The following is a 22,378-nucleotide window of genomic DNA, read 5'->3' as shown; positions in this document are numbered from 1 at the left end:
TACTACACTAATCCTATATTTCTACTACACTAATCCTATATTACTACTACACTAATACTAATCCTATATTACTACTACACTAACACTAATCCTATATTACTACTACACTAACACTAATCCTATATTACTACTTCACTAATCCTATATTACTACTACACTAACACTAATCCTATATTACTACTACAGTAATCCTATATTACTATTACACTAATCCTATATTACTGCTACACTAAACCTATATTACTACTACACTAATCCTATATTACTACTACACTAATACTAATCCTATATTACTACTACACTAATCCTATATTACTACTACACTAATACTAATCCTATATTTCTACTACACTAATCCTATATTACTACTACACTAATACCAATCCTATATTACTACTACACAAATCCTATATTACTACTACACTAATCCTATATTACTACTACATTAACACTAATCCTATATTACTACTACACTAATCCTATATTTCTACTACACTAATCCTATATTACTACTACACTAATACTAATCCTATATTACTACTACACTAACACTAATCCTATATTACTACTACACTAACACTAATCCTATATTACTACTTCACTAATCCTATATTACTACTACACTAACACTAATCCTATATTACTACTACAGTAATCCTATATTACTATTACACTAATCCTATATTACTGCTACACTAAACCTATATTACTACTACACTAATCCTATATTACTACTACACTAATACTAATCCTATATTACTACTACACTAATCCTATATTACTACTACACTAATACTAATCCTATATTACTACTACACTAATACTAATCCTATATTACTACTACACAAATCCTATATTACTACTACACTAATCCTATATTACTACTACACTAATCCTATATTACTACTACACTAACACTAATCCTATATTACTACTACACTAAACCTATATTACTACTACACTAATCCTATGTTACTACTACACTTTACACTATGCTGCTACACTTGTCTTTGCCAGAGTGCCCTCAAGCCTCCGAAGTCAAGCCATCTATTTCCACTTCCGTCTCACTTCACAATCTCTCCTTAAACAGAGGAGGTCATCTGTCTCCATGTGTACTTTCCCCTGTGAGCAGTCCCAAGGAGCTTTCCCCTGCAGAGAGAAAGAGAGAGAGAGAGTTAGAGTTAGAGAGAGAGAGACCTTACCCTGCAGAGAGAGAGAGAGAGAGAGAGAGAGACCTTACCCTGCAGAGATCAATAAAAACAGGAAGGAAAGGAGATTAAAATCAGCTTTTGTGCTGCTTGGAATCGATGACTAAATAATGGCTAATAAAGCCCTCTAAGTCTTTATCATAATTAGCCAGCAAACTCTCGTTAAGTGGTTTTAGACTGGCTAATTCTGATTGACTGGCTGGCAGATTAAGCCCTCACATTCTTTACTGCACTCTGTGTCTTTCTAGTCACCTTTAGGATGGTGATGCATACCCCTACAAATCTAGAATAGTCCTAGTAAGAAAAATTATGTTGAAAAGACGTCTAAAATAAGTATTTTCCAGACGTTGAAGTTAGGTTAATTTAGGTTCTGATTTGGTTCGGTCTGGAGCAGACTTGATTTGGTCCAAACATAGACGTCTATGATTGGCTCAGATTTGGTCCAATCAAGGCTGGTCCAATCAAGGCTGTTCCTACCGCATCAAACCTGAACCAAATATAAATGTCTATGATTGGTTCAAGGCCGGTCTGGACCGGACAAAAAAACAAACAAAAAAAAACGACGCCTGGACAGGACCAAAAAAAAAGACTTCCAAATTACGTTGGCATCTGTCTGTGCTTACTGGGGTGTAGCCTACAGTGTCAGCCCGCAATGGAATTTTATGAATGTCCATCTTTGTGGTAGGCCTACCATTTTTATAAAACAGGCAATTACATTGGCTTTATTAGTCCAGAATCATGTGACTAATCAATGTGGCTATTTAAGCTCTGAATATCAGCTACCCAACTTTATCAGGAGTTATCCTGAGCCTATTGGCAATGTGTTTACACAGCGGGAAATGCAGAAGTACTTTCTTTTTCACTATGTCATTCATGTTATCTCCTGCCTGTAGGCTACAGAAAAGGCCACATACTCTTTCTACCGTAGGCTATATCTGCTACATGATTGACGTCAGAGAATGTTTTTAACAGAACGTTGGTGGAGCTCCGCAGCGCTGCGTCTCTCCAACAGCACCCTGGAGAGGCACCCTGGGAATGGACAAGATAAATATTTTTTTGCGCCCCTTCCTTTAACAAAGTGAGCACTGCTTATCACAGGGCGTCATCAGCGCTCACCTAATAAGCCCTTATGCCACTGGTTGAGAGAAAAACTCATTATTTTGGGGCAGAAATATGTGAGGTTTTATGTGTTGTTGGAGAGTGCATCTTGGTCAGTTTAGCTTAGAAAACGAAGCCCTTGTCAAGCTGCCGCAGTAGGTGGCCACCTAATCCTAACGGGCGGGCCGGCCCTGGAGGGAGCTCTTCCTTCTCACTCTAATAGGTTGAAGAGTCAGGGGGAGCTAAGAAGTCAAGACAGATTTCCCCCCTGCGTGTGAACTAATAGAATAGAATACAGTACTGTCTTATCTTCTATACTATGTGTACAATCTAGATGTTGTTATTCTGGCCTACACCGTACGTCCTCCAGCTTGACCTACCATATATTCTAGAATGACCTGTAAACATGCAGTCTCCATGCTAGCATAACACTTAGAATGCACTGTAGACATGCAGTCTCCATGCTAACATAACACTTAGAATGCACTGTAAACATGCAGTCTCCATGCTAGCATAACACTTAGAATGCACTGTAGACGTGCAGTCTCCATGCTAGCATAACACTTAGAATGCACTGTAAACGTGCAGTCTCCATGCTAGCATAACACTTAGAATGCACTGTAGACGTGCAGTCTCCATGCTAGCATAACACTTAGAATGCACTGTAAACATGCAGTCTCCATGCTAGCATACCACTTAGAATGCACTGTAAACATGCAGTCTCCATGCTAACATAACACTTAGAATGCAATGTAAACATGCAGTCTCCATGCTAGCATAGCACTTAGAATGCACTGTAAACATGCAGTCTCCATGCTAGCATAACACTTAGAATGCACTGTAGACATGCAGTCTCCATGCTAGCATAGCACTTAGAATGCAATGTAAACATGCAGTCTCCATGCTAGCATAGCACTTAGAATGCACTGTAGACATGCAGTCTCCATGCTAGCATAGCACTTAGAATGCACTGTAGACATGCAGTCTCCATGCTAGCATAGCACTTAGAATGCACTGTAGACATGCAGTCTCCATGCTAGCATAGCACTTAGAATGCACACCAAATCATTTGTTTTATACCGTGTTGGGGTCAATGATATTTATATTCCTGTCAATTCAGTAAATATACAGGAATTCCAATTCCAATTCTCTTCAATGCTTTTCAAAAAGGAAACTGTATCATTGAAATTGGAATTTGGTTATTTATACTTTTCTGAATGAACTGGAATTAAAATGGAACTGATTCCAACCCTGTTTTATACTAAGTTAGGGTGCTACTATAGACATTGGAACATCCTCTATGTTTAGAACCTGAGTGTCCTCTCATTGCTTCCCTGTTTTGTGTTTCCAACCACTAGGACAAGTGTTACCAGTACTGGCCAGACCAGGGCTGTTGGACCTATGGTAATGTCCGGGTGGCTGTGGAAGACTTTACTGTGTTGGTGGACTACACCATACGGAAGTTCTGCATACAATATGTAAGTTATTATTAGATGGTAATCATGTGGGTATTTAGATTCTAATAGTACTGTGGGTTTGGTTGGAAATGTAAGTGCTTGCCTGTCCTATACTTATTCACTTGTAGTATACTAAAGTCCTATACTTATTCACGTAGTATAATAAAGTCCTATACTTATTCACTTGTAGTATAATAAAGTCCTATACTTAGTCACTTGTAGTATAATAAAGTACTATACTTATTCACTTGCAGTATAATAAAGTCCTATACTTATTCACTTGTAGTATAATAAAGTACTATACTTATTCACTTGTAGTATAATAAAGTCCTATACTTATTCACTTGTAGTATAATAAAGTACTATACTTATTCACTTGTAGTATAATAAAGTCCTATACTTATTCACTTGTAGTATAACAAAGTACTATACAAATTCACTTGTAGTATACTAAAGTCCTATACTTATTCACATGTAGTATACTAATGTCCTATACTTGTTCACTTGTAGTATACTAAAGTGATACTAATAAGTATTTGACTGTAAATATGTAGTCTACAGACCTCCACAACACTGATGGACATACAAACTTAAAAGATGTGCTGTAAACTGTGTGTGTGTTTTTTTGTGTCGTGTGAATAGAGTAGACTACAGATGAAGGATTATAATTTGATCACTCTTTTGTTGCTGAGAATGACTCTATGTAGTATTTGGTTTATAGTAATGACTCTATGTAGTATCTGGTTTATAGTAATGACTATGTAGTACCTGGTTTATAGTAATGACTATGTAGTATTTGGTTTATAGTAATGACTCTATGGAGTATCTGGTTTATAGTAATGACTCTGTGTACTATCTGGTTTATAGTAATGACTCTATGTAGTACCTGGTTTATAGTAATGACTCTAGGTAGTACCTGGTTTATAGTAATGACTCTATGTAGTATCTGGTTTATAGTAATGACTCTATGTAGTATCTGGTTTATAGTAATGACTCTATGTAGTATCTGGTTTATAGTAATGACTCTATGTAGTATCTGGTTTATAGTAATGACTCTATGTAGTATCTGGTTTATAGTAATGACTCTATGTAGTACCTGGTTTATAGTAATGACTCTATGTAGTATCTGGTTTATAGTAATGACTCTAGGTAGTATCTGATTTATAGTAATGACTCTGTATGTAGTATCAGGTTTATAGTAATGACTCTGTGTAGTACCTGGTTTATGGTAATGACTCTATGTAGTACCTGGTTTATAGTAATGACTCTGTGTACTATCTGGTTTATAGTAATGCCTCTATGTAGTACCTGGTTTATAGTAACGACTCTATGTAGTACCTGGTTTATAGTAATGACTCTATGTAGTACCTGGTTTATAGTAATGCCTCTATGTAGTATCTGGTTCATAGTAATGACTCTATGTAGTATCTGGTTTATAGTAATGACTCTGTGTAGTACCTGGTTTATAGAAATGACTCTATGTAGTATCTGGTTTATAGTAATGACTCTATGTAGTATCAGGTTTATAGTAATGACTCTAGGTAGTATTTGGTTTATAGTAATGACTCTAGGTAGTATCTGGTTTATAGTAATGACTCTAGGTAGTATCTGGTTTATAGTAATGACTCTATGTAGTATCTGGTTTGTAGTAATGACTCTATGTAGTATCTGGTTTATAGTAATGACTCTATGTAGTATCTGGTTTATAGTAATGACTCTAGGTAGTATCTGGTTTATAGTAATGACTCTATGTAGTACCTGGTTTATAGTAATGCCTCTATGTAGTATCTGGTTTATAGTAATGACTCTAGGTAGTATCTGGTTTATAGTAATGACTCTAGGTAGTATTTGGTTTATAGTAATGACTCTAGGTAGTATCTGGTTTATAGTAATGACTCTAGGTAGTATCTGGTTTATAGTAATGACTCTATGTAGTATCTGGTTTGTAGTAATGACTCTATGTAGTATCTGGTTTATAGTAATGACTCTTTGTAGTATCTGGTTTATAGTAATGACTCTAGGTAGTATCTGGTTTATGGTAATGACTCTAGGTAGTACTTGGTTTATAGTAATGACTCTATGTAGTATCTGGTTTGTAGTAATGACTCTAGGTAGTATCTGGTTTATAGTAATGATTCTGTATGTCTGCTCTGTGTGTCCTCTCCTGTAGCAGGCCAGTGACGGCACCAAGCCCTCCAGGCTGGTCACCCAGCTCCACTTCACCAGCTGGCCTGATTTTGGGGTGCCCTTTTCCCCCATCGGCATGCTCAAGTTCCTCAAGAAAGTCAAGACGGTCAACTCCTCCTTCGCTGGTCCCATCGTGGTTCACTGCAGGTACTTTATACTGGAGATGCAGTCTTTTAGACACATTTCAACTGTTGTACTGTACATAGTAACATGAAGGTTACTTCCCCACCTATCTTTAGGGAGAGAGAGAGAGAGATCTAACTGTCATGCTATGATTCTCAGATGCTAGATAGAGTAGTTGACTCCTTGGTCTTCTCTGTTCTTTGTCTCTGCAGTGCTGGTGTGGGAAGGACAGGGACCTTCATTGTGATCGACGGCGTGATTGACATGATGCACCAAGAGCAGAAGATTGACGTCTTTGGTTTTGTGTCCAAGATACGAGACCAGCGCTCACAGCTTGTACAGACAGACGTGAGTACCGTAGGCTCAAAACAACAGGGTCACAACACTATTTCATGCAATGCATCATCAGTCTATGTTTCTCTTAGTACCAGGACTAGCAACTGTCCAAAAGTAAGCATTGTCCTTCCTACTACTATAGTGTTGTAAATATGTATTTGTAATGTAAACTAGAAAATATAGAGGTCCAAGAATCTATCCCTGTGGAACACCACACTTGATCTCTTCTTCTTCTGCTGCTTCTGCTTCTTCTTCTGCTTCTTCTTCAGCTTCTTCTTTTGGAAGCAATTATCAAAGTGTATGGACTTTCATTCCTATTGTTCTAGTGCTCTAAATGTGTGTTTGTCTTCCTCTGTGGTCTCCAGATTCAGTACTCGTTCATCTACCAGGCCCTGTTGGAATACTACCTCTACGGAGACACAGAACTGGACGTGTCATCTCTGGAAGGACACCTGCACAAACTCCACAACACCCACGCCCCCTTCGACAGGGTCGGCCTGGAGGAAGAGTTCAAAGTGAGAGCCAGGGTCCTGTCTCTCTGACAGGGTTGTAGTTGATAAGATATAGCCCTTTGCTACATGCAGTTTAGAATCCTTGAACGTCTATGTATGCTTATAATAGCAATTGTGGGCATCGTGTATAAATTATTCTATATTAGTTTGCATTGCCCTTATTTTTGGGCCTCCCGAGTGGCCCGGTTGTGTCACAACCGGCTGTGATCGGGAGTCCCATAGGGCGGCGCACAATTGGCCCAGCGTCGTCCGGGATAGGGGAGGGTTTGGCCGGGGGAGGGTTTGGCCGGGGGGGAGGGGGGGGGGGGCATCATTGTAACTAAGAATTTGTTCTTAACTGACTTGCCTAGTTAAATAAAGGTAAAAATGTAATGTCTTCTTTGTGTACATTTACACCCTGACACCACCTCTCTTATCGTCCAGAAACTGACCAACATGCGGATAATGAAGGAGAACATGAGGATGGGAAATCTCCCTGCCAACATGAAGAAGAACAGAGTGCTCCAGATTATTCCATGTAAGTAATGCCGGAAAAGTTCCAACACAACAAGCTGAATGAGATCTGCTGTCCCAGAGTAGCACTACATTACGTCATGCGCTATTCTTTAACTTGTGACAGACAGATTGTGACCCACAGATTATATTGTGTTCATAACCCCTTTTAGAACGAAACGAGAGATATTATCAAATCCCTTATTCCCTTGCTTCTCTCACCTAAATTGCATTCGTGCAGAAATAGCCAGGGAAATCCATTGTATATGTTATTTTTCATATTTGATATTCATATATTTAAACCTTGATGCATGGGACTGACATCGAGAGATATTTTAGCCAGTTGTCTTGTTGTTTTATCTGATAAAAACACAATTTGTTTTTGCTGTTCTTTAGGTTGAGTGATGCGTTTTTTCATTTCCTGCCTCTCATTTTGTAAATAGTGTTTGGGAAATGGATCTGGAGGAGCCTTTTTGTGTGCATCTCAAATGGCACCCTATTCCCTATTTAGTGCACTACTTCTGACTATGGTCCATAGGGCTGTGGTCAAAAGTAGTGCACTATATAGGGAATAGGGTGCCATTTGAGACGCTGGCTTTTAGGCATCTAATATGGGTGATCTATTCATAAATCAACAGTGACAGCATCACAGATGATCCAATTCCTTCTACCCCTGTTCATCTGCTTTTTCCTCAGACCATTCGATGTTAGGGCCGTTAGGGCCGCTCCTTTAGTGAATTAAGATGTGTGTTGGTGTAATGGAAAGGGTGAAATTACAGTAACGTTTATTTCCATGGCAGTTTCCTAACGTCCACTAGGGGGCGACGTGAGTCCCTGTTACCATCTAGTAGGCACCGCGCCTTGCTAGGCGATAGCTACGGCTCCAAAGATCGCGGGTTTAATCCCAGTGCTTGGAACTCATTTTAAAATCATACATTTTTGACCCTATCCCAAACCTTAACCCTAACCTAAACCATCTTTTCATATTTGGTAGTCATATATTTAAACCTTGATGCGTGGGACTGACATTGAGAAATATTTTAGCCAGTCGTCTTGTTGATTTATCTGATAAAAACGCTCATTGTTTTTTGCTGTTCTTTAGGTTGAGTGATGCGTTTTTTCATTGCCTGCCTCTCATCTTGTAAATAGTGTTAGAGAAATGGATCTGGAGGAGCCTTTTTGTGTGCATCTCAAATAGCACCCTATTCCCTATTTAGTGCACTACTTTAGACCAGGGTCCATTGGGCTCAGAATGAATGCCTTCACTTTTGCACAGTTTGTCTCTGACAGCTAAAATATGTTAAAAAAAAGTGCAGCGAAATTAAAACGCCATCCCATGTCGTTATTCTGCAGTTACGATGAAGGGGGTTATTTTTTATCTGGAGATTGAGTTGCAATGCTATGTGATTGTTATACTCTGTATACTGTCTTTTGTAGTTATCTCCCGTTTTAATATGAATTTGAATCTTGAATTTATTTTTCAGATGACTTCAACAGAGTGATTATGTCCATGAGAAGAGGTCAAGAGTTTACTGACTACATCAATGCATCATTTATAGATGTAAGTAAACATTACAAAACTCACTACTACATCAATTAATAAACGTGAATCAACGTCATATTTGTTGACAGTTAGTTTTTTTTGCGGTATATTTGAAGTATATATTCATACGCTGCAATCTGCAAAGTTTCAAGGAAGTTGTACCTGTCTGACATGGTGGTAATGACTGTACTGTATACTGTGGTGGGGTGTCCTCAGGGCTACAGGCAGAAGGACTACTTCATAGCGACCCAGGGTCCTTTATCTCACACGGTAGAGGACTACTGGAGGATGGCCTGGGAGTGGAAGTGTCACTCCATCGTCATGCTGACTGAACTACAGGAGAGGGAGCAGGTAGGAAGGACATTCATCAAAGAAATATCATTTAAACAATTCATATTATATTATATATCTCTATGCTATTCACTTATTAACTACTGCATCTCAGTTGTCTACTGCTAGCAAGGATCCAAAACTAGGACCTCTTTGTTTTGAGTTATTGTAATATTGTACTAGGCTGCTGTTCTTACATGTTTTGTTTGAGTTATTGTAATATTGTACTAGGCTGCTGTTCTTACATGTTTTATTTGAGTTATTGTAATATTGTACTAGGCTGCTGTTCTTACATGTTTTGTTTGAGTTATTGTAATATTGTACTAGGCTACTGTTCTTACATGTTTTGAGTTATTGTAATATTGTACTGGCTACTGTTCTTACATGTTTTGAGTCATTGTAATATTGTACTGGCTACTGTTCTTACATGTTTTGAGTTATTGTAATATTGTACTGGCTACTGTTCTTACATGTTTTGTTTGAGTTATTGTAATATTGTACTAGGCTGCTGTTCTTACATGTTTTGTTTGAGTTATTGTAATATTCTACTGGCTACTGTTCTTACATGTGTTGAGTTATTGTAATATTGTACTAGGCTACTGTTATTACATGTTTTGAGTTATTGTAATATTGTACTGGCTACTGTTCTTACATGTTTTGAGTTATTGTAATATTGTACTAGGCTGCTGTTCTTACATGTTTTGTTTGAGTTATTGTAATATTGTACTAGGCTGCTGTTCTTACATGTTTTGTTTGAGTTATTGTAATATTGTACTAGGCTACTGTTCTTACATGTTTTGTTTGAGTTATTGTAATATTGTACTGGCTACTGTTCTTACATGTTTTGAGTTATTGTAATATTGTACTAGGCTACTGTTCTTACATGTTTTGAGTTATTGTAATATTGTACTAGGCTACTGTTCTTACATGTTTTGAGTTATTGTAATATTGTACTAGGCTACTGTTCGTGAACATGTCTTCTCTTATTTGATGGTAATGGAATCACTATGCTATCCAGTACTCAGTCTTAATCTCCTGACTGTGTCTCCTGCAGGACAAGTGTTTCCAGTACTGGCCCACAGAGGACTCAGTGACCTATGGAGACTACACTGTAGAGATGAAGGGAGACACTGTGTGTGACACCTTCAGTGTACGGGATCTGGTACTCACCTACGGACCAGTAAGTTTCCATGGAAATACCCTGAGGTAGTGAAGGACTTAAAGCAATAGTTTATTGAGACATTAACCTTAACCTTCTTCTTACCTCTAGAGGAGTCCATGATTAATCACAGCAATAAAGTGTTTGTCATGTTAGCATATTGCTAATCTTGTAACCCTCAACCCAAATTAGACGTTAACAGTCATCACGAGAAACTAGCGTATTGCAAAAATGTGCATCCCAAACGCTAAACTATCTTTCTAAAACTTAGCAAATTGCAAAAATTTGCTAAAATGAGCTCCCAATGCTAAATGGTCTGTCCAAACCTAGCATGTTGCTAAAATTAGCTCCCAATGCTAAATGATCTGTCCAAACCTAGCATGTTGCTAAAATTAGCTCCCAATGCTAAATGATTTGTCCAAACCTAGCATGTTGCTAAAATAAGCTCCCAATGCTAAATGATCTGTCCAAACCTAGCATGTTGCTAAAATTAGCTCCCAATGCTAAATGATCTGTCCAAACCTAGCATGTTCCTAAAATTAGCTCCCAATGCTAAATGATCTGTCCAAACCTAGCATGTTGCTCAATGAGCATCCTGACAGCTACATTGTCTTTCCAAACCTGGGTTTCCATGTTTCAGGATAAGCAGACACGTCTGGTCCGCCACTTCCACTTTCACGGCTGGCCAGAGATCGGGATCCCAGCCGAAGGGAAAGGAATGATCGACATCATCGCCTCGGTGCAGAGACAGCAACAGCAGTCAGGAAACCATCCCATCATCGTACACTGCAGGTAGCTAAGACTCTGGCCCTTATCACCATGTGGGGGAATATGTTACTTTGGTAACACTTTTACACTTCACTGTTACCTAAGTAACACTTTTATACCACTTTAAATGTACTTCATAACAATTCTTTATTACACATTTACTGTTACTTTGGTAACACTTTATTACACATTTACTGTTACTTTGGTAACACTTTATTACACATTTACTGTTACTTTGGTAACACTTTATTACATATTTACTGTTACTTCGGTAACACTTTATTACATATTTACTGTTACTTTGGTAACACTTTATTACACATTTACTGTTACTTTGGTAACACTTTATTACACATTTACTGTTACTTTGGTAACACTTTATTACACATTTACTGTTACTTTGGTAACACTTTATTACATATTTACTGTTACTTCGGTAACACTTTATTACACATTTACTGTTACTTTGGTAACACTTTATTACACATTTACTGTTACTTTGGTAACACTTTATTACATATTTACTGTTACTTCGGTAACACTTTATTACACATTTACTGTTACTTTGGTAACACTTTATTACACATTTACTGTTACTTCATAACAATTCTTTATCACACATTTACTGTTACTTTGGTAACACTTTTTTACTTGTATAGTTTGTTGAGCATTCGTTATGCAAGACTGTTACTGTTACTAGCAACCCATTACAACAGTCACAAAACCCCAAAGTCACTGTTTTTCTTTAACGTTCTGTTGTGTAGTGCTGGTGCAGGGCGAACAGGTACGTTCATTGCACTGAGCAATATCCTGGAGCGGGTCAAGGCCGAGGGCCTGCTAGACGTCTTCCAGACGGTGAAGAGTTTACGGATGCAGAGACCACATATGGTCCAGACCGTGGTGAGGACTTTGACACAAATCACCGTTTGTCAACCTGTTTTCAATTCCAAAGAATCCAATATTTTAACATAGTTTGGCCACACATCATAATTGACCAAGTATCTATCGGTCCCAATGCCATTTAATAGATAATATAATAATTTATTGTCCATTAAGTTTACACAGAATGGATATTTGTCTTTGGTGCTCTGGCTTACATTAAAATGATCAAAACGGACATAAAACATCGACATTACACATAAAACATCGACATTACACATAAAACATCGACATTACACATAAAACATCGACATTACACATAAAACCGACATTACACATAAAACATCGACATTACACATAAAACATCGACATTACACATAAAACATCGACATTACACATAAAACATCGACATTACACATAAAACCGACATTACACATAAAACATCGACATTACACATAAAACATCGACATTACACATAAAACATCGACATTACACATAAAACCGACATTACACATAAAACCGACATTACACATAAAACATCGACATTACACATAAAACATCGACATTACACATAAAACATCGACATTACACATAAAACCGACATTACACATAAAACATCAACATTACACATAAAACCAACATTACACATAAAACATCGACATTACACATAAAACCGACATTACACATAAAACATCGACATTACACGTTGAACATTTACATGTTAGTTCACCAGACTCGTATTTAGAATTCTCCCTGATGGTTCTCAAATTCTTTCCCCAGGAACAATACGACTTCTGCTACCGGGTGGTACAAGACTTTGTGGACATTTTCTCAGACTATGCCAATTTTAAATGATGAAATATATGCCTTACAAACATATTTTATGTTCAAATGTTGTTTTTGAAATACCAGTCGGTCAGGCTTTGTGTTATGTCCTTAGAAGGATTAAATGGTTTTCTATTTTGCTATGCACTTGTCCTTACTGTAACTAAAACTCCATCCCTCGCTGTAATATACTGTATGTCAATGGACGAAAAATTTGTAAATGCCAAAATGTAAGATTAATAATGTATATTTCACATCATGTATAATAATTATTTTGTAATGAAATTCAAGTGTTTTTTTTTAACCTTGAGTCTCTTTATTCACATATTTTAGTTGTTGTATGATACTGTACTTTTGTTAAAAAATCTTGTTTATTCAGACTGAGTGTTTATTTTGGCTTTGACCATACGTGTAATGTTTCCTTTGAAAGTGGAGCTATTGTAAATGTTTTATGTATTGTTGCAGGCCTTCCATTTATTGCATTCTAAGAACGTTATGTGAACATTATTAAGATATTCTGACATATATTGATGCCTTCTATCTGTGACTAGAGGTGATATCTCATCTATATTTTATTTAATTGGAAATAACCCCTTTTAAAAAAAATATATATTAGGGTCTTTACAATGCAAGTATTTTGAGGCACAATATCAAGAACACAAAAAAAATATATGCAAAGTAAGGATATCAAGTTACAAGGTGCGTTTAAAACAACATTATAAGGAATTGTAAGAATTAGTTTCCATTAACCTGATGGAAGTAGTAGCCTACTTCAGTTCAGCAAATCAATATGCAACTACACATATAATAACAAAGTACCAGTAACACAGTAGTACTAATCAAATCAGTAGTACTAATACGTCCATACTGCAGTTTTTTTTTATTTGTCTCTCCACGGCGGCAAATATTTAGCTAAAGCCACTGGACATATTCTGAAGCACATGTACATCACCGAGCATACCAGCAAGGAGTATTACAGATACATTATGTCAAAGATGTTCAATCTGAAAAGATACAGTCATCATGTGTATATTCATGTGTATTGCTTTAATAGCAGTGGGATACATATTTAAATGTATGCAGTCCTGAACTGTACATATCTTTTAAAAGTGACGTGTATTATTTGACCTAATAGGAAGGTGTCTGCTGATGCAGTTGCCAAAATAACTATAGGACTTAAAACACAATTCATTCTGATCTGACGCAACAGTCAGTGTGACCTGTAAAATTAAAAGATTTAACGGAAGTGCATCTAAATGAACTCGAACACAAATATAAATACATTTAAAAAAAAAAAAAAAAAAACACAAAAGATGGGCATATTTATTTAAAATAACGATCCTCAATCTGTTAATTATATATCCATGTAAATGCCATAGCTTAGTATTCAGACCTCAGTGCTGTTATAGTATACTGGCTACCACCAATCTCATGAAATACAATTATCCTCATTATGTCATTACACCATTTGCATTGTTGTGAAAGATTAGGACAGGAGGTTTCCCCAACGAAACATTACCTCATGAACTCCAGCAGTGCTTCAATACCAGTTTTATAAGGGCTCCCTTTGTATAGGAATGTGAAATCAATCCACCTGAATGCCAAGGGCCCAGAAGCCCACATACACACCCCTCTGTTTCTTTATGACATGTTGATACAACGGGAGGATGAACTAACCATGTCTGATACACAGTGAACAGGGATGTTTAATAGTTGGGAATATGGAATTGTTGGATGCTTTGTCAGATGAGAGTTGTTGTTCTGGAGGAATGGCCCAACATAATCTCTCTCTCTCTTTCTCTTTCTCTTTCTCTCTCTATCTCTATCTCTCTCTGTCTCTCTCTCTATCTCTCTCTTTCTCTCGCTATCTCTCTTTCTCTTTATCTCTATCTCTCTTTCTTTCTCTCTCTCTCCATCGCTCTCTCTCTTTCTCTCTCTGTCTCTCTCTCTCTCTGTCTCTCTCTCTGTCTCTCTCTCTCTCTCTCTCTCTCTCTCTTTCTCTCTCTCTTGCTCTCTCTCGCTCTCTCTTTCTCTCTCTCTTTCTCTCTCTCTTTCTCTCTCTCTTGCTCTCTCTCGCTCTCTCTCTCTCTTTCTTTCTCTCTTGTTGTTTGATGAAGATGAAGGAGGGTGTTTTCAGGTCACACCTCTTCATCTTTAGTTTTCTGCTTTTCATTGTCTCCCTCTCTTGGATTCTCAATGTCTTTTAAATGCCGTTGCTATATTAAATTCATTGAAAAACCTGTCAATTTACTTCTATGTGATTCAACACTGCCATCTAGTGGTGAAGAAGGGGCATATTATGATTTATGTAAACCAGTAGATGTCACTGTTAAGTTGAATGATCCTATATTGCTCCAGAGTGGCAAAGTGGTCTAAGGCACTGCATCTCAGTGCAAGAGGTGTCACTGCAGTCCCTGGTTCGAATACAGGCTTCATCACATCCGGCCATGATTGGGAGTCCCATAGGGCGGCGCACCATCCGGGTTTGGCCGGGGTAGGCCGTCATTGTAAATAAGAATTTGTTTTTAACTGACTTGGCTAGTTAAATAAAGGTTAAATGTAAAAATAAAATAAAACTGTTGGAGAGGGGACTGTTACATACAGGTTGGAGAGGGGACTGTTACATACAGTATACAGGTTGGAGAGGGGACTGTTACATACAGGTTGGAGAGGGGACTGTTACATACAGTATACAGGTTGGAGAGGGGACTGTTACATACAGGTTGGAGAGGGGACTGCTACATACAGCATGCAGGTTGGAGAGGGGACTGTTACATACAGGTTGGAGAGGGGACTGTTACATACAGGTTGGAGAGGGGACTGTTACATACAGGTTGGAGAGGGGACTGCTACATACAGTATACAGGTTGGAGAGGGGACTGTTACATACAGTATACAGGTTGGAGAGGGGACTGTTACATACAGGTTGGAGAGGGGACTGTTACATACAGTATACAGGTTGAAGAGGTGACCGTTACATACAGTATACAGGTTGGAGAGGGGACTGTTACATACAGCATACAGGTTGGATAGGGGACTGTTACATACAGTATACAGGTTGGAGAGGGGACTGTTACATACAGTATACAGGTTGGAGAGGGGACTGCTACATACAGGTTGGAGAGGGGACTGTTACATACAGTATACAGGTTGGAGAGGGGACTGCTACATACAGGTTGGAGAGGGGACTGTTACATACAGGTTGGAGAGGGGACTGTTACATACAGGTTGGAGAGGGGATGTTACATACAGTATACAGGTTGGAGAGGGGACTGTTACATACAGTATACAGGTTGGAGAGGGGACTGTTACATACAGGTTGGAGAGGGGACTGTTACATACAGTATACCGGTTGGAGAGGGGACTGTTACGTACAGGTTGGAGAGGGGATTGTTACATTTAAAAATATATATATATATTTCACCTTTATTTAACCAGTTAGGCAAGTTGAGAACAAGTTCTCATTTACAACTGCAACCTGGCCAAGATAAAGCAAAGCAGTTTGACACATACAACAACACATGTTACACATGGAGTAAAACAAACATACAGTCAATAATACAGTAAAATAAGTCTATATACAATGTGAGCAAATGAGGTGAGATAAGGTAGGTAAAGGCAAAAAAAGGCCATGGTGGCGAAGTAAATACAATATAGCAAGTAAAACACTGGAATGGTAGATTTGTAGTGGAAGAAAGTGCAAAGTAGAAATATAAATAATGGGGTGCAAAGGAGCAAAATAAATAAATAAATACAGTAGGGGAAGAGGTAGTTGTTTGGGCTAAATTATAGATGGGCTATGTACAGGTGCAGTAATCTGTGAGTTGCTTTGACAGCTGGTGCTTAAAGCTAGTGAGGGAGATAAGTGTTTCCAGTTTCAGAGATTTTTGTAGTTCGTTCCAGTCATTGGCAGCAGAGAACTGGAAGGAGAGGCGGCCGAAGGAGGAGTTGGCTTTAGGGGTGACCAGTGAGATATACCTGCTGGAGCGCGTGCTACAGGTGGGTGCTGCTATGGTGACCAGTGAGCGGAGATAAGGGGGGACTTTACCTAGCAGGGTCTTGTAGATGACCTGGAGCCAGTGGGTCGCTGTGGTGGGTAGTATATGGGGCTTTGGTGACAAAACGGATGGCACTGTGATAGACTGCATCCAATTTATTGAGTAGTGTATTGGAGGCTATTTTGTAAATTACATCACCGAAGTCGAGGATCGGTAGGATAGTCAGTTTTATGAGGGTATGTTTGGCAGCATGAGTGAAGGATGCTTTGTTGCGAAATAGGAAGCCAATTCTACATTTAACTTTGGATTGGAGATGTTTGATGTGAGTCTGGAAGGAGAGTTTACAGTCTAACCAGACACCTAGGTATTTGTAGTTGTCCACATATTCTAAGTCAGAACCGTAGTAGTGATGCTGGACGTGCGGGCAGGTGCAGGCAGCGATCGGTTGAAGAGCATGCATTTAGTTTTACTTGTATTTAAGAGCAGTTGGAGGCCACGGAAGGAGAGTTGTATGGCATTGAAGCTCGTCTGGAGGGTTGTTAACACAGTGTCCAAAGAAGGGCCAGAAGTATACAGAATGGTGTCGTCTGCGTAGCGGTGGATCAGAGACTCACCAGCAGGAAGGCATGGGGTTTAGGCATGGTTTACACATGGGGTTTAAACATGGGGTTTAGACATGGTTTCTACATGGTTTCTACATGGTTTATTATCCCATGGTTTAGACATGGTTTAGACATGTTTTATTATCCCATGGTTTAGACATGGTTTAGACATCGTTTATTATCCCATGGTTTATACATGGTTTAGACATCGTTTATTATCCCATGGTTTAGACATGGTTTATTATCCCATGGTTTAGACATTGTTTAGACATCGTTTATTATCCCATGGTTTAGACATGGTTTAGACATGGTTTAGATCTGGTTTAGACATGGTTTATACATGGTTTATACACAGTTTATACATGGGTTAGACATGGTTTAGACATGGTTTACACATGGGGTTTAGACATGGTTTATACATGGTTTATTATCCCATGGTTTAGACATGGTTTAGACATGGTTTATTATCCCATGGTTTAGACATGGTTTAGACATGGTTTAGACATGGTTTAGACATGATTTATACATGGTTTATACACAGTTTATACATGGGTTAGACATGGTTTAGACATGGTTTACACATGGGGTTTAGACATGGTTTATACATGGTTTATTATCCCATGGTTTAGACATGGTTTAGACATTGTTTATTATCCCATGGTTTAGACGTGGTTTAGACATGGTTTAGACATCGTTTATTATCACATGGTTTAGACATGGTTTAGACATGGTTTATTATCCCATGGTTTATACATGGTTTAGACATTGTTTAGACATGGTTTATTATCCCATGGTTTAGACATGGTTTAGACATGGTTTTGACATGGTTTAGACATGGTTTATACATGGTTTATACACAGTTTATACATGGGTTAGACATGGTTTAGACATGGTTTACACATGGGGTTTAGACATGGTTTATACATGGTTTATTATCCCATGGTTTAGACATGGTTTAGACATGGGGTTTAGACATGGTTTATACATGGTTTGTTATCCCATGGTTTAGACATGGTTTAGACACCTTTATTTAACCAGGTTTAGACATGGTTTAACCAGGTTTAGACATGGTTTAGACATGGTTTAGACATGTTTATTATCCCATGGTTTATACATGGTTTAGACAAGTTTTAGACATGGGGTTTATACATGGTTTAGACATGGTTTATTATCCCATGGTTTAGACATGGTTTAGACATGGTTTATTATTCCATGGTTTAGACATGGTTTATTATCCCATGCTTTAGACATGGTTTACATATGGTTTAGACATGGTTTATTATCCCATGGTTTAGACATGGTTTAGACATGGTTTAATTCTCCCATTGTTTTAGACATCGATTACTTAGTTCTTACTTGAACAAGTAGTACCGTCAAACATCTGTCCAAATCATCAATCTAATGATTCTACTCCCCTCAAATATCTTTCCTAAATCATCACTCTGATATTACTACTACCCAAATCAAATAAAGTGTTATTGGTCGCTTACACATATTTTGCAGATTTTTGGTTTGAATAAGTTGTAATCCTCACAGTAGTAACAACATCCTCTATACACTTCCTGATTATCTCAGTGACCGAGTAAGTGTATACATCAATGTTATTCTCAGAGGCAACCCGGAACGTTTCCCAGTACGCGTTATCAAAACAATCTTGAAGCATGGATTCCGATTGGTCAGACCAACGTTGAACAGCCCTTACACTATAGTGACCATAACATTGTGACAATAACAAGGTAAGCCAAAGTGCCAAAGGTTGGGCCTGAAGTATTTATAAGAGATCATACAAAAAAAATTCTCCGGACTCTTTTGATGAAGATGTAAAAAAAATTAAAAAATGTATGTTGGTCTGATTTCATCAGGAAGTGAATCCAGATGCAGCACTGGAAGTATTTGTAAAAAATATGATGCAAATTGTTGATAAGCATTCATGTCACGGGTGTCGTAAGGATTGGACCAAGGCGCAGCGGGAATGTGTATACTCATGTTCTTTTTTATTGGCAGAAAGAAGGAAAAACAAAACAAAACACACGTATACTGTAAGGGCTGTCGTGAGAGAGAGACCAAGGTGCAGCGGAGGATGTGTTCATCTTCAGAGTTTTAATGAAAAAAGAGAACACTACAAAAAACGACAGCAAAACAGTCCTGTCAGGATTAACTCTACACAAGACAGAAAACACTAGACAGAAACAATTACCCACAAAACCCCAACGGAAAAACATGCACTTATGTGTGACTCCCAATCAACAACAACGAACTTCAGCTGTGGCTGATTTGGGAGCCACACACGGCCCAAAACAAAGAAATACAAAAACATAGAAACAGAACATAGAACGCCCACCCAATGTAACACCCCGGCCTAACCAAAATAAAGAACAAAAAACCCCTCTCTATGGCCAGGGCGTTACATATACAAAAAAACAACGACGACAAACAGTCCTGTAAGGCATACAGCTATACACGAAACACATAAAACAAACACCCCCTGCCATGTCCTGAACTAACTACAATAACAAATAACCCCTTTACTGGTCAGGACGTGACAATTCACCTGTTAAGAAACTACCTGTGAGAACTGTTATAGCCCCCTGGATTGATGATCGTATGGTTCAAAGAAATTATGCAAAAGAGGTGGCAAATTAGTTCTGCTGCTCAGCTGATTGGTTAACATACTGTAAATTTAGACATGCCGTGGCTAAACTAAACAAAAAAACAATAATAAAATATATTACCAAACCAAGATAAATGACATAAAACACAATGGAAAAAGACTCTGGAGTACCTTAAAGTGGAACCGACAACGTTTTAACTACTTTGCAGATATGAAACAAACAGACAATCATAATATCAGTAAAAAAATATCAAATTCCCAGTTTATGTTACAAAACCAACTTTATATATATATTTTTTAAATACGTTCTATTTGGCTCAACGTTCCATGATGTAGAGCAGGGATCATCAACCAGATTCAGCCAAGGTCCTATTTTGTTCCTGAGCAGATGAACGGGGGGCTGGAACATCATTAAGCAATAAGGCCCGAGGGGGTGTGGTATATGGTCAATATACCACGGCTAAGGCCTGTTCTTAGACACGATGTAACGCGGAGTGCCTGTATCCAGCCCTTAGCCTGTATACAACCCCTCAACTGTTATACACAGTTAGCATATCTCTTAGTTGTCAATCAAATGTATTTGGCATCTGTCAAATGGGTGGGCGGGACAGGCTTGTTCCCATTCAGTACTCAAAACGTGGGTTGGGACAAGCATGCGTTGGCAGGCAAAATGCAGAAGGGCAAGCAGGCTACTATTCCCCATCGTTTATCAGTATAATTTTGAAGGCCAACTACAAGCTGAAAACATTTGAGAGGGTTTATCTAATCTTCCCTCGTTAGATTTTAGCTCATCTTGCTCTGGCTAGCATTAGTTGTTGATCTTGTTATTGTTGATGTGCATAACTGAGGGAGAGAGAGCCTACGTTTTCATGGTGTTCACATATGTACAGAAATACATTCAGGTGTATTTTGTGGCTTTTGGCGAATGTTTTCTAATGATCTAAAGTCACATGGTTGCTACTTCCTGTAAACACACAGTCCAGTTCAAAGTGAATGATGGCAGGCCCATGTGATAAATAGCATATTTGCATATAGGCCTACTGTAGCTCTGATTGGCTATAGCACACCGGTCTGTGTAGACTCCGGTCCTGGACAAGACGGATGTTTTTATTGGGTTTTATTTGCTGCAGTGTCTATTAATTGTCAAAACGCACGGCTGCTAAAAAATTTCCACAAATGCCTTATTATACTTAATTCCCAAACGTTCAATGCATTTAGGAAAAGGTGAAAATGACCATATCTACAGTAAGTGCTCGCTTGTCAGAAAATGTTTAAAAAAAAATCTTCCTGGGGCTGTATATGAACAGATTTTAATACGATTTCATGTTGCTTAAACGCTGTCAGTTCCAGTTTAAATTGTATCATGGGCAGAAAACCCAATTCATCTCCATCGTTCACTGAAGTTGATGGGTAATTTAAATCAAAACCTTTTGATATTGACTATAATTTAAATGACTATTTCACTAGTAAAGTGGAAAAACTCAGAAGGGAAATGACAACATTGAACAGTGAACCATCATATTTTTGTACCAAAGATCTAATACTGAAAGAGAATGATTGCTTTTTTAAATGTGTTCAAGTTAGTGTGGGAGAGGTGGAACATGAAGCCACTAGGTTTAGACAACCTAGATGGTAAACTATTGAGAATGGTGGCAGACTGTATTACCACCAGGTATAGACAACTTAGATGGGAAACTGTTGAGAATGGTGGCAGACTGTATTACCACCAGGTATAGACAACCTAGATGGTAAACTGTTGAGAATGGTAGCAGACTGTATTACCACCAGGTATAGACAACCTAGATGGGAAACTGTTGAGAATGGTAGCAGACTGTATTACCACCAGGTATAGATGACCTAGATGGGAAACTATTGAGAATGGTAGCAGACTGTATTGACACCTCTGTTTGCTATATATTTAACCAAAGCCTAAAGGAGTGTCTGTCCACAGGTGTGGAAGGAAGCTAAAGTAATTCCACTGTCTTAAAATAGTAAAGAACCCTTTGCTGGCACCAACAGCCACCCAATCAGTTTGCTGCCTGCTCTTATTAAACTGATGGACAGAATTGTGTTTGACCAAATACAATGCTATTTTTCAGGGCACAAGTTAACTACAAGCATATAGAGAAGGGCACTCAACTTGTACTGCACTGACTCAGATGACAGATGATTGGTTAAAATAAATGGATAATAAAAGGATAGTTGGAGCTCAATTGTTAAATTTCAGTACAGTCTTTGATGTTATTGATG

General features: G+C 38.2%; 1 protein-coding gene across 3 annotated transcripts in view; it reads left to right on the top strand.

Moving 5' to 3' along the window:
- The window catches only part of LOC106594265 (receptor-type tyrosine-protein phosphatase epsilon), a 56,144-nt gene extending 42,849 nt beyond the window's left edge, over positions 1-13,295 (top strand). For all 3 annotated transcript variants that reach the window (XM_045687672.2, XM_045687670.2, XM_045687674.2), the window contains 11 exons: positions 3,665-3,784; positions 5,934-6,097; positions 6,286-6,421; positions 6,775-6,924; positions 7,345-7,438; positions 8,898-8,974; positions 9,173-9,307; positions 10,341-10,466; positions 11,086-11,237; positions 11,978-12,113; positions 12,873-13,295. In XM_045687672.2, coding sequence (XP_045543628.1) covers positions 3,665-3,784; positions 5,934-6,097; positions 6,286-6,421; positions 6,775-6,924; positions 7,345-7,438; positions 8,898-8,974; positions 9,173-9,307; positions 10,341-10,466; positions 11,086-11,237; positions 11,978-12,113; positions 12,873-12,947 — 1,365 coding nt within the window. In that variant the 3' untranslated portion in view covers positions 12,948-13,295. The remainder of the gene's footprint in view (positions 1-3,664; positions 3,785-5,933; positions 6,098-6,285; positions 6,422-6,774; positions 6,925-7,344; positions 7,439-8,897; positions 8,975-9,172; positions 9,308-10,340; positions 10,467-11,085; positions 11,238-11,977; positions 12,114-12,872) is intronic.
- The last annotated feature ends 9,083 nt before the right edge of the window (positions 13,296-22,378 follow it).

The sequence above is a fragment of the Salmo salar genome, chromosome 01, assembly GCF_965601325.2.
Source record: "Salmo salar chromosome 01, fSalSal1, whole genome shotgun sequence".
NCBI lineage: Eukaryota > Metazoa > Chordata > Actinopteri > Salmoniformes > Salmonidae > Salmo > Salmo salar.
Note: the sequence above shows the minus strand (reverse complement) of the source record. Positions and strands in the feature narration are given on the sequence as shown.